This window comes from Orycteropus afer, unplaced genomic scaffold (assembly GCF_000298275.1).
Source record: "Orycteropus afer afer isolate SDZICR_OR568_19922 unplaced genomic scaffold, OryAfe1.0 scaffold00610, whole genome shotgun sequence".
NCBI classification, from domain to species: domain Eukaryota; kingdom Metazoa; phylum Chordata; class Mammalia; order Tubulidentata; family Orycteropodidae; genus Orycteropus; species Orycteropus afer.
In genome coordinates, this window is record NW_006922197.1 from 327,353 (window position 1) to 341,795 (window position 14,443).

At 41.8% G+C, this 14,443-nt stretch overlaps 1 protein-coding gene across 1 annotated transcript in view; it reads left to right on the forward strand.

Annotated features, from left to right (window-relative positions):
• LOC103210420 (zinc finger protein 829-like) overlaps positions 1 to 14,443 on the forward strand; it is a 47,193-nt gene that overhangs the window by 4,547 nt on the left and 28,203 nt on the right. Inside the window, exons 2-8 of the mRNA XM_042783035.1 lie at positions 3,934 to 4,060; positions 4,670 to 4,815; positions 6,829 to 6,855; positions 7,089 to 7,097; positions 8,934 to 9,303; positions 9,643 to 9,996; positions 10,165 to 10,291. Of these exons, the coding sequence (XP_042638969.1) occupies positions 3,934 to 4,060; positions 4,670 to 4,815; positions 6,829 to 6,855; positions 7,089 to 7,097; positions 8,934 to 9,303; positions 9,643 to 9,996; positions 10,165 to 10,291 (1,160 nt within the window). The remainder of the gene's footprint in view (positions 1 to 3,933; positions 4,061 to 4,669; positions 4,816 to 6,828; positions 6,856 to 7,088; positions 7,098 to 8,933; positions 9,304 to 9,642; positions 9,997 to 10,164; positions 10,292 to 14,443) is intronic.

Below are 14,443 nucleotides of genomic sequence, written 5' to 3' on the forward strand. Positions count from 1 at the left end.
CCATACTCACTGCAGTCAAGTCAATTCCAACACATAGTGACCTCTATTGGGTTTCCAAGGCAGTAAACTTTTTTTTTAATGCATTTTATTGAAATACGGTTTATGTACAGTGAAATACACAAAACTAAAATGACATGGGTCAATGGTTTTTGTGTGTTTTTGGCAGTGTTCCTCCCCTCCCTTCCCACTCCTGGTAACTGACAAAGGATGTTTCCTTCCATATATAAACCTTTCCTTGATTTTTTACAATAATGAACTAAAACTATCCTTGTCCTTCTGTGATTGACTTATTTCACTCAGCATAATATCCTCCAAGTTCATCCATGTTATGTAGTGTTTTACAGATTCTACATTATTCTTTAGGGTTTCATAGTATTCCATTGTGTGTATGAACCATAGTTTGGTTATCCATTCTCCTGTTGATGGGCACGCAGGTTTTTTCCATCTTTCTGCTATTGTAAATAGTGCTGTGGTGAGCATGGGTGTGCATATATATGTTCTTATCCTGGATCTCATTTCTTTAGGATACATACCTAGTAATGGAATGGCTGGGTCAAATGGTATTTCTAATTCCAACTTTTTAAGGAATTGCCATACTGTTTTCCACAGTGGTTGTATCATTGTACAGTCCCACCAGCAGTGTATGAGAGTCCCAGTCTCTCCACACACTTGACAGTATTTGTTATTTTCTGTCTTGTTGAATTTTGCCATTCGTGCTGGGATGAGATGGTAGCTCATTGTTGTTCTGATTTATATTTCTCCGATGGCTATTGATCATGAGCATTTCTTCATGTATTTGCTGACTGCCTGAAGATCCTCTTTGGTGAAGTGAGTATTAATGTCTTCTGCTAATTTTTTAATGCATTTTATTGAAATATAATTTATGTACAGTGAAATACACAAAACTAAAGTGACATGGGTCAATGCTTTTTTTGTTTTTTGCAGTGTTCCCTCCCCTCCCCTCCCACCTCTGGCAACCAACAAAGAAAGTTTCCCTCCATGTATAAATCTTTCCTTGACCCTCCACAGCAACAAACTAATACTGTATTTGTCCTTCTGTGATTGACTTATGTCACTCAGCTGAATGTCCTCCAAGTTCATCCATATTATGTGGTGTTTTGCAGACTCTGCATTATTCTTTACTGCTGCATAGCATTCCATTGTGTATATACCATAGTTTGGTCATCCACTCTTCCACTGATGGGCATGTAGGTTGTTTGCATCTTGTTGCTATTGTAAATAATGCTGCGATGAACATGAGTGTGCATAAATCTGTTCCTGTCCTGGCTCTCACCTCTCTAGGATATATACCTAGTAATGGGATTGCTGGGTCAAATGGTATCTCCAATTCCAACTTTCTAAGGAATCACCATATTGCTTTCTGCAGTGGTTGTATCACTTCACAGTCCCACTAGCAGTGTATGAGAGTCCCGATATCTCCACATCCTTGCTGTTGTTGTTATTATGTGCCATCAAGTCAGACTAGCAACCCTTCCTTGGGTTTCCGAGGCAGTATCACTACAGAAGTAGATTGCCCCATCTTCCTTTTGTGGAGTGGCTGGTGGGTTTGAACCACTGTCTTCTGGTTAGTAGTCAAATGCATTAGGCACAGCACCACCAGGGCTCCTTGTGGTGTGTGTGTGTTTATGACTGAATGAATGACACATTTGGACATTTGGAAAGTTGGTTTATCTTGAGTTTGGTTAAGAAAGTTGGTCTTGAGGTTTTTTTTTTTGTTTTGTTTTTGTTTGTTTAATGTGTTCAATAGTAGAAGATTAATAGCTTAGACTTATTGAGAGAGCTCTGGTGGCATAGTACCTAAGGCATTTGACTGCTAACCAGAAGGCTGGTGGTTCAAACCCACCAGCCACTCTTCAAAAGGAAGATTGGGCAATCTGCTTCCATAGCAATACTGCCTCAGAAACGCGAACAGGGTTTGAACATAGGTAGTCTGGCTTCAGAGACTATGCTTGTCACTACCACAGTATGTGGTAATTAGATAAAATATCACCTTGCTCTGGTTGATGAGGGAATGAAGCCCATGCAGCAAAACACAACTTCCTTGACACATGTTCACATCATGTTATCTCCTTTGATACGTCTCAGTAGATTATCAAAAACCAACTTTCCAAATGTGTTCTGTATTCTTTTTCTATATGTGTGTGTGTGTGTGTCTTTGGTGAAGGCTTATACAGCAGTTTCAGTTCCCATTCAGCAGTTTCTACACAGATTGTTCAGGACATTGAGTATAGTCTCCACAGTGCATGAACGTCTCATTCCTTCTGTTCTGCTTGTTCTGTTTCCATTCATCTAGTTTCCCTGCCCCCTTACATTCTCATTTTTGTTTTAAAGTCATTGTTGGATGTTTGGTCTCATATAGGTTATTTTTTAAATTAGCACAGTACTTATAGGTGTGATACGCATTATTTTTCAAGTCAGTTTGTTATTTGCCTACAAGGTGACCTCAGAGGTTAGAGTGAGTTCAAGGTTTGAAGAGCATCTCAGAGAATCCTGTAGTCTCAACTAGTCCAGTAGGTCTGTTTTTGTTGTTGTTGTTGTTTTTGTTGTTTTTTAGGAATTTGAGGTTCTATGCCACATTTTTCTCCCATTCAATCAGGGTCCATCTATTGTGGTCCTGATTAGAAGTCCATAGTGTAGTTGGGCACCATTTAGTTCATCTGGTCTCAGAGTAGATGATGTCATGGTTCATGTAAACTCTTTGTCCTGTAGCTAGTTTCTTCTTTGAGTCTTTAGTTTCCTTTCTGTTTTGCTGTGGATGAGTAGAGAACAATAGTCTTGCATGGCCACTCACAAGTTTTTAAGACTCTGGACACCACTCACCAAACTAGGATGTAGAACAGAACTTCATGAACTGCAGTGTTCTGCATTCTTAATACAACTGTGATTTTAATTTAGAATGAAAAAGATTGCTAGGTTTTGGTTTCTCCTTTTTTTTTTTTTTTTTTTTGTATATCTCTTAGCACCTCAAGAACACTAAGATTCCTTAGCAAATATTGTTGGGATTGAAATCATGTTCATCAGATTAGCACCCTTCCTTGAAACTTCCCCTTGCAGTCCCAGAGGCTCTCTAATTTCCCCAAGTAGAGAAGTGGGCCACCTCTTAAAATAAGTAACATAATCTAGCATTGATTATATCTTGTTTTGAATGCAGTCACCATTTTTTTTCTCATGTGAGAATGTCTTCTCATCATAAAGTTGTAAATGTTCTGAGAATGGAGAATATCTCACGTTCTTCTTTTCTTCTGCCTAATAAGTACAAGATAACTAGGCAGAAAGACTGTCTAATAACTACCTGACTTGGATCACTGAGACCCCATAGCATTTACTCAAACAGTGTTTTCATCCCAGAGTGAAAAACATAATCTTTACCCTAAAGCAGCATGGGGGTATGAAAACAGATTGAGCAAGAGTGAAAAACAAAGATATCACTTTTATGATTAAGCTGTGTTTGATCCAAGTCATGGTATCTTCAGTCACCTCATACGCATGTGAAAGGTGCTCAGTGAATGAGGAAAACTGGAGAAGAGTTGATGTATTTGAGGTATAGTGTTGGTGAAGAATATTGAATATACCATTGAATGCCAGAAGAATAAACAAATGTATATTGAAAGAAGGACAGCCAGAATGTTCCTTAAAAGTGAGGATGACAAGACTTTGTCCTATGTACTTTAGACATGTTATAGGAGGGACCAGTCACTGGAGAATGATGTCATGCTCGGTGAGGGTCAGCAAGAAAGAGGAAGGCCCTCAGCAAGATGGATGGTCACAGCGGCTGCAACAGTGGCTCACACAGAGCCGTGATTGTGTGGATGACCCAGAACCGAGCAGCACTTCATTCTCTTATACGTGGGGTCATTATGATTCAGAACCATCTCAGCGGCCCCTAATAACAACACACCGGTGTCATTTCAGGGCTTAGTGACTTTCACGGATGTGGCCATAGACTTCTCCCAAGGAGAGTGGGAATGGCTGAACCTTGCTCAAAGGAGTTTGTACAGGAAGGTGATGTTGGAGAACTACAGGAACCTGGTCTCTGTGGGTAAGAGCATTTTTCTCCTCCTGCCTCCCTATAACTCAGAAATCCTTCCTGTCTATCTTAGTTATCGAATTCTGCTGAAAGAGAAATACCACCAGTACATGATTCAATCCATAACACTGCCTTAATCAGCATTTTCTTGCCTTGGTCTTCTCTCTCAAGACCAGAATGAGGACTGGTTCATAGTTATATTCTCACAGTTCAGAGGCTGGTAAGTCCGTATTCAGGGCACTGGATCTAAGGGAAGGCTTGCTTTCTCTGTGGCCTCTGTGGGAAGGACTGCCTCTAAAGCTCGTGTTTCCTGGTTGCTTGCAGACCTCCATGTGGTTTGGCATCTGTCTTCCCCCATTTCTGCTTGCTCACTTGCTTGTTTAAACTCTTTTATATCTTACAACAGACTGACTTAAGACATACCCTACACTGATACTATAATTAACATAAGAAAGAAGGCCTGTTTCCCAATGCGATTAAAACCATAGGCATTGGATTTACAAGACATATTTGTGGGGGTACCCAATTCAGTCCATAACCTCTCTCAAGACCATGAGGACTGGGTCGTAGTTTTGGTATACCCATATCATGGCCAGTTACCGTCTCTTTCTCCACATGCAGGTCTTTGCATTTCTAAACCAGATGTGATCTCCTTATTGGAACAGGGGAAGGAGCCCTGGGAAGTGAGTGGAAAGATGACAAGAGGTGAGTGTGGCATAACCAGAGGGGAGGAAACTATTGTCAAGATAATTTCTTTTCTCAGATACGTGGTGGAAAATACCTCTCAGTCCCCGGGGCCTGTGGAGAGAATTGAGGCCTCACCAACACAGGATTCCCCATACATCCCCTTCTACATCCCTTCTCTCCGTAACTCAGTCTTTAGTTCTCTGGGTTCCATTTCTTCCAGCTCCCCCACCTCTCTATTTCTTAAGATATCTTTTTTCTGACACTGGAGTATTTTCTCAACAGTTGCCTTTGATTGAATAATTGGTAATGGATTCATTCAGTCATTCCTCATTTATTGACTCTGGTTTTTTTTTTTCAGTCACTCTGACAGTGCCAGTTAGAGAAGTTAGTAAGTGTAATAAGCTACCAAGGAATTGATCATTCTTAGGGGTGACAGGGAGTGGTGCACTGGTGAAGTACTTAGCTGCTGGCTGAAAGGTTGTGGTTCAAACCCACCAACCACACTGTGGGAAAAAGATGTAGCAGTCTGCTGCTATAAAGATTTGCAGCCTTGGAAACCCTATAGAACAGTTCTACTCTGTCCTCTAGGGCCGCTGTAAGTTGGAATTGACTCTATGGTAGTGCGTTTTCTTTCGGCTCTGCTTCTGCGAAGATTTGCAGCCTTGGAGACCCTATAGGGCAGTTCTGCTCTGTCCTCTGGGGGCACTGTGGGTCAGAAGCAGCTTGACAGCTATGGGTATAAACACCTTCCTCTGAGTTGTTAATCACCTCTGACTTACAGTGACCTCATGCACAACAAAATGAAACCGTGACCCACCCTGAGCCATCTTCACAATAGTTGGAACACTTGTGTGCATTGTTGTAGCCACTGTGTTTTGCGTGCCTTCCAGCCTGAGGGCTTACCTTCCCAGCACTCCCTCGAACACTGTTGTGACCCATAGACTTTTCATTGGCTGATTTTTACAAGGAGATGGACAGGCCTCTCCTAGCCTGTCTTAGTCTGTAAACTCCACTGAAACCTGTCCACCATGGCTGACCTTGGTGTTTTTTCAAATATCAGAGGCATGGCTTCCAACACCATGGCAACACATACTCCACCACATGTGACAGTTGACAGGCAGGTGGCAAACATGTACTTCACGTCAATTAAAAAAAACCTCCACTTTCCACAGAAGAGTCATTCACATTTTTAGGTAAGGGTTTTTGTTTTTTGTTTTGTTTTGTTATTTTTAATTTAGTTTTTTTTGTTGTTGTTTTCCATAGGTTGTATACATACGTGGTACAAAATTTTAAAGGTGTAAGTTGGTTTAGAGTGAAAATTGAGATTCTCTCTTCTGTACAGCAGCCACCTGCTGTCCTTCCCTAGAGGCACAATGAATAAGGCATTTCGCTGCCAACCAGAAGCTGGAGCTCTGCTGGTGCAGTGCCTAAAGCATTTGACTGTTGGCAGTTCCCATCAGCCACTACGTGGAAGGAAGGTGGGGCAAGTTACTTCTGTAAAGATTTACCACCTCAGAAACCCAACGGGGGTTGCTGTGAGTCAGGATTGACTCGATGGCAATGAGGTTTGTTTTTTTCTTTTTGAGAGGCTTATTCTTCTGTGTAAATACACGTAGAATAGGTGTAGATTCTTTTTCACGTACAGCGAAACCTGTCAGAGCCAGATTTGATGATACTGTGCTATTCTCCCAGGTCTTGCAGGGTTTCTGCCTCTGACAGGTGCAGTCTTACCACTTTCCTTTTGCTCATTTTGATGGATGTTTGTGTTTCCTTCCCTGAGAGGCTCACACAGGTTCCAGCTTTCCGAGGTTTTACTGTCTGTGGTGGTGTACAACACACACTATCCTGCACTGTACGCTTTTGTTTACAGTGATGATTGTAATTATTGTAATTGTTACTGTCTTTTATTTACATTAAACAACTGGTAGTACCCACACCCACTGTTTTTCTTTCCTCACTTCTGAAGCTACCTGACAGTGTGAACAGCTGCATCCTGTTCCACTGTGTGTGTGACTGCAGCGTAACCTGCTCAGCCAATCTTCTGTTGTTGTACGCTTATTATGTTCCTTTCAGTCATATCTTATTGTCAGTAGCACTTCACTGAGAAGTCCTGCACAGAAGTCATTTTCACACAAATGGTAGTAAAGCTGTAAGCCATAACTTTAGGATTGCAATTCCTGGGTCAAGGGCATGTGCGTTTGTGATGTTTTTACATACTGGCGAATTGCCCATCATAGAAGTTGTAACGAAAAGAGTCAGCTTACACTTAGGTGCTGGTGCTGGCACTGCTGACACTGTAAAACCACTCACCACAAAGGACACTCTGCTCCTGGGGACCCTGTGCGTGCCTGAGGAGGACTGTGTGCCACAGAAAACACAGTTATGAGTTGTGGTTTACACACCTGGAGAAAAGAGTGGGAATAAATAAATTAGAAAACAGTAGGTCTAATGAAAACAAACTCCTAGAAATATTTTTTTAAAAATAGTAACTTATATAAACTGCGAGGAAAGATGAGAGAATAAGTGAAAAATACGAATTATCAGTGTAAGAGATGGTCTGCAGCAGGGTTAGGTTGATGCCTTGTGTACCACAAGCCAGACAAGCCTGGAGACCCAGCGACCTGATACAGAAGCATGTGTAGATCTGAGCTGAAGAAGGACCCCACAGATACTGAGCTGTGAACTACCTGGACTGTATGGAATTGTCCCAATTTGTGTTGTGTTGTATATCATATTTTAAACCATCTGTAAACACTGTTTGTCTTTTCTTACTTGCCATCAGTTAATGCATTGGGATAATCTAAGTAGTTTTTCATTGAAGTAGTGATTTGGACTTTAGCTGTGTGCAGACCCTTTCATTCACATACTCCACTCACTGGTTCCTTCCCTTTCCTATATCTTACTATGAATAGATCTACCTACAGGGAAAAAAAACAATGGAAAGTAACCACAGGTGCAAAGAAAAGAAACATGTGAATATATTTTTCTCAAGCTCTGGTGGCAGAGTGCCTAAGGCATTTGACTGCTAACCAGAAGGCTGGTGGTTCAAACCCACCAGCCACTTCTCAGAAGGAAGGTTGGGCAATCTACTTCCGTAGCGATACCACCTCAGAAACTCAAGGAGGGGTCTCTATGAGTCAGATCCGACTTGACGGCAGTGCGTTTTTGTGTGCATATGCAAATAATTTGAAAACTTAGATGAAATGAATGATGTTCTAGGAAAATCTGAATTACCACAGTTAACACTACAGGAGATGCATAATTTAAACAGACTAATTATTATTGAAGTATTGGAAGTTACTTAAGAACTGCCTCCCCCAAGAAAAGAAGCAACAGCCCCAAGTCATTTCACAAATAAATTCTATTAAACGTGAAGAAAAATGTCACCAATGCTATTTAAAATGTTCCAGGGCAAAGAAAGGAGGAATTTTTAAAAGTTTTGTTTATAATATTTTATTATTACATTTGATACTAAACTTTGCCAACATAGTATCAAAAAAAAAAAAAAAGAAAGAAACTACAAACCAATCTGAATTAATAACATTGGTGAACTGAATATAAGGTCACATTGAAATAATATACCTTGACCAAAGAGGATTTCTTTCAGAAATGGAAGGATGGCCAGATCACATAACCTTAGCTAGGAGCTATCAAAGCATGGACCAGGTATAAACATGGCTTTGATAACTGTTTAACTTTAATAACTGTTACTTCTTTGTAGAAATCCTCATTCTCCTAGTATTTAATAAGGAGACATTTGCTTTCTTAATGTTTTTCAGACTTGGCGTATGAGTGGATGACGAATGTGCTATCTCCAAAGCAGGACATTTATGAAGAACAGTTATCTGCGGCTATGCTAATGGAAGAACTTACAAGCTGTGGCTTTGAATTCCCCACATTCCGAGAACACTGGAAATGTGAAAACCTGTTTGAGAGGGACCCTGTAAGTCAGAAGACACCTTTTAGGCAGGAGGTGATCACTCATATAGATACTTTTACTGGGGAAAGGGACAGCTCTAACAAACATGGGACAGTTTCTCATCTGGATACAGGATCTTACATAAAACATGTTGTTCCTGTGGAATTGAGGATGTGTAATTGTGACACAGATAACAAAAGCTTAAAAAAGCACTCAGTTCTGAGAAAACACAAGCAAGTCTCTGAAGAAAAGAAACTTTTGAGATGTAATGACTGTGAGAAAACCTTTACCAAAATCTCAACCCTTACACTCCATCAAAGAGTTCACACCGGAGAGAAACCATATGAGTGTATCGAGTGCGGGAAAGCCTTCAGCCAGAGTGCCCACCTCACTCAACATCAGAGAATACACACAGGAGAAAAACCCTTTGGATGTTCTGAATGTGGAAAATCCTTCAGCCAGAATGCTCATCTTATTCAACACCAGAGAGTTCACACTGGAGAAAAACCTTACCAATGCAAGCAGTGCGGCAAAGCCTTCAGCCAGCTGGCACACCTTGCTCAGCATCAGAGAGTTCACACTGGAGAGAAACCCTATGAATGCATTGAATGTGGGAAGGCTTTTAGCGACTGCTCATCCTTAGCTCATCATCGGAGGATTCACACTGGGAAGAGGCCTTATGAATGTATTGACTGTGGGAAAGCCTTCAGGCAGAATGCTTCCCTTCTACGTCATCGAAGGTATTACCATACTGGGGAGAAACCCTTTGATTGTGTTGATTGTGGCAAGGCTTTCACTGATCACATAGGACTTATTCAGCATAAAAGAATCCATACTGGAGAGAGGCCTTACAAATGTAGTGTATGTGGGAAGGCCTTTAGCCATGGCTCATCCCTGACTGTCCATCAGAGAATTCATACAGGAGAGAAACCCTACTGCTGTAGTATTTGTGAGAAAGCCTTTAGCCACCGGGGCTCACTTACTCAACATCAAAGAGTCCATACTGGAGAGAAACCCTACGCGTGTAGGGAATGTGGGAAAGCTTTCCGGCAGAGCACACACCTTGCTCACCATCAGAGAATTCATACTGGTGAGAAACCTTACGAATGTAAGGAATGTGGGAAGACCTTCAGCCAGAATGCACACCTTGTTCAACACCAGAAAATACACACTGGAGAGAAGCCCTATGAGTGTAAGGAATGTGGTAAGGCCTTCAGTCAGATTGCACACCTTGTTCAACACCAGAGAATCCACACTGGTGAGAAGCCTTACAAGTGTATTGAATGTGGGAAGGCCTTTAGTGATGGTTCCTGTCTCATTCAACATCAGAGACTCCACACTGGCAAAAGACCTTATGCATGTGTTGACTGTGGAAGGGCATTCAGACAGAGGGCATCCCTTATTTGTCATCAAAGATGTCATACTGGTGAGAAGCCTTATGAATGCCATGTTTGTGGGAAAGCTTTTAGCCATCGTAAGTCCCTTACTCTCCACCAGAGAGTTCACACAGGTGAGAAGCCTTATGAGTGTGCAGAATGTAGCAAAGCCTTCAGCCAGATTGCCCATCTTACTCTTCATAGGAGAATCCATACTGGAGAAAGGCCCTATGAATGTAAAGAGTGTGGAAAAGCCTTCAGGCAAAGTGTACATCTCGCTCGTCATCAACAAATTCACACTGGAGAGCCATCCTCTTGTATTTCCTTTTCCTCACACCCACACCAGAGTCCTGTAGAGTCAGTCTTCTAAATACCTCTGCAGTCCATCCACTTTTTTCCAGCTCCTGTCCCATCATTGTAGTCCAAGACAGAACCATCTTGGTTGGATTTTTGCAATTGTATTGCAACCATTTTTCCTCTTACTTCTCTCAAGTGCATTGTTAACTGTAGCCAGCTTAATGTTTTAAAAATAAAAATATATATTCATGTTAATTTCCCATGTAAAACCCTGCTTTTGAAGAATATGTTAGATAATCCATGACAGGGGTTTAACACACAACCTTTGGCATAAATAAAACACTACTCTAAATAAATGCCAGCCATCAAAGTACAGGGGGGATGTTTTCTTTATGAACAATCATATTCACCTGCAAGTAAAATGAACAAGTAGACCAAGACTTAAGACAGAGTTTAAAGCAGGCATAGGGTTACTTGCTCTCCCAGCCAGTAGAGAAGATAAACACACTCGGAACTGAAAGATGCACAGGGCAGTGTGGTGGCCACCCACTCCCTCTGTGGATATAAGGACATGTTGCATTGCTGTTGAGTAATTTCACCTCACCTGACCCTTGGAATTGAGAACAGGCCAATTAGAACAAAGGCATTTGGCATCTAGAGGAACAGGAAGGAGAGGCAGGAACAGAAGGGGAAAATGGAATGTGTGGCTCATTGCCTCCATGAACAACTGCCTCCTTTGCCATGAGACCAGAAGGACTGGATGGTGCTCAGCTACCATTGAGGAGCATTTTGATAGAAGATTCTATAGAAGAATCCTTATGAAAAGGGAGAAACCGCAGAACAGAATTTCATATTCTCATGAATCCAGGACTTCTGGAGCTATTGAGGTTGGATGAACCTCCAAGAAACTATTTCCCTAAGATAATTGTCAAACCAGAGATACCCCTGAAGTCTTCTGCCTTGACCATCATGCTCTTTTGAGTTCTGTCTGTATGGGATCAAATTGAGGACAACATCTCAAAAGATAGCTAAGAAATGGGGCAGTGAGCACATTGATGGGGGAGGAACAACTGAGAAGAGGGTGAGAATGCTTGCACAGCCTGAAGAATGGAACTGGTGTCACTGAAATGTAGAAAAGGATTGGTGTATTTGTTGTTGTCATAGTCTCAACAACAAAAATAAATGTAAAAAACAACAAAGGCATTGGAGCATATGTAGGAATAGACAGAACATAGATTGAAAAAAAAAGAAGAAGCTAGAAAATGTAAATAGATAATACCCATGAAATAAACTAAAAGCATAGTTCAACAACTTAACCTTTAAAAATCCAGTATGGACAATTCTTGTGCTATTTGAATTGTTCTACAAAAATACAGTAAAGCTCTCCGTCTTCTTGTATGAGGCTAACGTGACTCTGTATGTAATAGCAAAACAGAAAAATAAATAACACAGCAATTCATTATGAACGTAGATGTTCAAAATTTATGGAAAGTATTTTTTAAACACGTACAAAAAAAGAGTTAAGCATACCTGTGTGTGGAAAGCTCAGTCTGGTAAAGGTACCATGTCTGCCCAAGTTAAATCTGTAAGTTCACTGATGTGCAGATAAAATCTCAAAATATTTTTAAGTTGACAAGTTGATTCAGCCATCTGTTTACAGAATTGGGGCGATACCATGGTACTTAGTACTGCACTGGAAATGTACTACTCATTCAATTAATGCTGACTGAGAATTTTGCTAATGTTCCAGGCTAGGTGTTAGGTGCTAAGTATGCAGAAGTGAACAAAACCAAAATTCCTGCTCTCACAGATGGAGGGAGAAGACACAAAAATTGAAATTCATGCTTTGTGATAAGTATGTGACAAATGATGTTGCCATTTGCTACTCAGTTAGCTCTGAGTCACAGCGACCCTGTGTACAAGGGAATGAAACACTGCCCAGTCCTGCTCCAGCCTTACGGCCATTGCCATATTTGAACCCATCGCTGCAGCCACGGTGCCCATGCCGCCCATTGAGAGTCTTCCTCTTTCTGTTGACCTGCTACTTCACCAAGCATGATGTCCTCCTCCTGGGACTGGTCCTTTGTGGTAACATGTCCAAAGTAAGTGAGACAGAGTCTCGCCATCCTTGCTTCTAAGGTGCATTCTGGCTGCACTTCTTCCAGGACAGCTCTGTTTGTCCTTTGGGTCCATTCAGTGTTCTTCACAGTTCACAAGCATCAGTTCTTCCTCGGTCTTCCTCACTCACTGTCCAGCTTTCCATGCATGTGAAGCCGTTGAAAAAACATGGTCAGGTCAGGAGGACCTTAGTCCTCAAAGTGACATTTTTGCTTTTTAACACCTTAAAGAGGTCTTTTGCGGCAGGTTTGCCCGAAAGGTCATTTGACTTATTGACCGCCGCTCCCGTGGGCACTGATTGTAGGTGCCACTAAAATGAAATCCCTGACGACTTCCGTCCTTTCTCCACTTACCATAATGTTGCTTATTGGTCTGCTGCGGAGACAGAGAGGCTGGGGATGGGGAGTCTCATCCAGTGCCTGTGGCACTTTTGGACCCGTCTGGTGACGGAGAAAGGTGAGCAGTCAGCTTCCGTAGTGACTGACAGCTTAGGAAGCCCTCTGGGGCAGTTCCACTCTGTCCTCTAGGGGCGCTGGGTTTGGTTTGGGCTCTGCTTCTATAAAGATAAGATGCCCTGGTGGCGTAGTGCCTAAGGCAGTTGACTGCTAACTAGAAGGTTGGCAGTTCAAATGCACTAGCCACTCCACAGAAGGAAGGCTGGGCAATCTACTTCCATAAAGATTTACTGCCTTGGAAACCCAAAGGGAGTTGCTATGAGTCAGAATCGACTCGATGGCAGTGTGTTTGGTTTGTTCCCAAAAGATGACAGCCTTGAATCCTGTGGGGTTGTTCCATCCTGTCCTGTAAGGGTGCTGCAAGTTAGAATCAAGTCAACAGCAATGGATTTGGTTTTTACAGGTTTCTAGGAGCTCTGGTAGCATAGTGCCTAAGGCACTTGACTGCTAACCAGAAGGCTGGCCGTTCAAACCCACCAGCCACTCCTCGGAAGGAAGGTTGGGGAATCCTACTTCCGTAGTGATACTGTCTCAGAAACCCAAGGAGGGGTTGCTATGAGTCGGGGCCGATTTGACGGCACATAACAACAACAACAAGGTGAAGAAAGGTTTTTCATTACATTTGGGAAAGGACGGATTGATCATACGGCTTTCTAGAAAACATCTCTTACATTATCTGTTACACAAATTAAAGATCTAATTGTAAAGTGTTAAAGTATATGAGAGATTTACAGTAGTATTTTTCTGAACTCATTGTGAGGCTGACTTGCCTAAGTGTATTACACACAAACCAGGAGCTAATGTTAGGTTATAGGCATTTAACTGGTGGAAAAAACCATAAAGTTAATAGACAAATGAGAGACCAACAGAAAATATTTGCAGACGTGAGAAAGAAGCATAGTGCCTGGTATTGTGAGTCCCGTCACAAGTCAGTCGCGTGCTCAGGTCAGCAGAAAATGGACAAAGCCAACAGCGGTTCCCAGGATTGAGATACAGCAAAGGAAGATGGGCAGATGGGTCAACATCCCCAGTGGTCAAGGAAACGCAACTTGAAGTGTGGGTCTGCCCACTTCTCCCCCAGTCGTCCGATTATAAAACAGAAGAGCCGTGACACCCATGGTGGTGAGTGTGCGGAACACAGGACAATCCAGTTATCGGTATAGAAGTGGCTGCAGTCCTCTGAGGTCAGTCTGGCATTACCTAACAGCATTGACCATGTGTATGCTTTGACTCAGTATTCCTCGGAAACCAAAGTGTACAAGGGAGATATGCATAGATTAGCAAAATAAAAAAAAATTAATAGTAAAAGAAACAACTTACGTGCCCATCAGTAAGGAAATAGGCAACTTAATTAAGGTGTATTCATTCAAGAGAATTTTACGCAGTTTTAAAAAATGCATATATAGCATATATGCATATAGGTTGTCAAGGAATTCACGTTGCTTGGTTTTACAATTGATGCCAACGGAAGGAGCAGTCAGGACATTAGACGACGTGTAGCATTGGGAAAGTCAACTGCGAAGGAACTGTTTCAAGTGCTGAG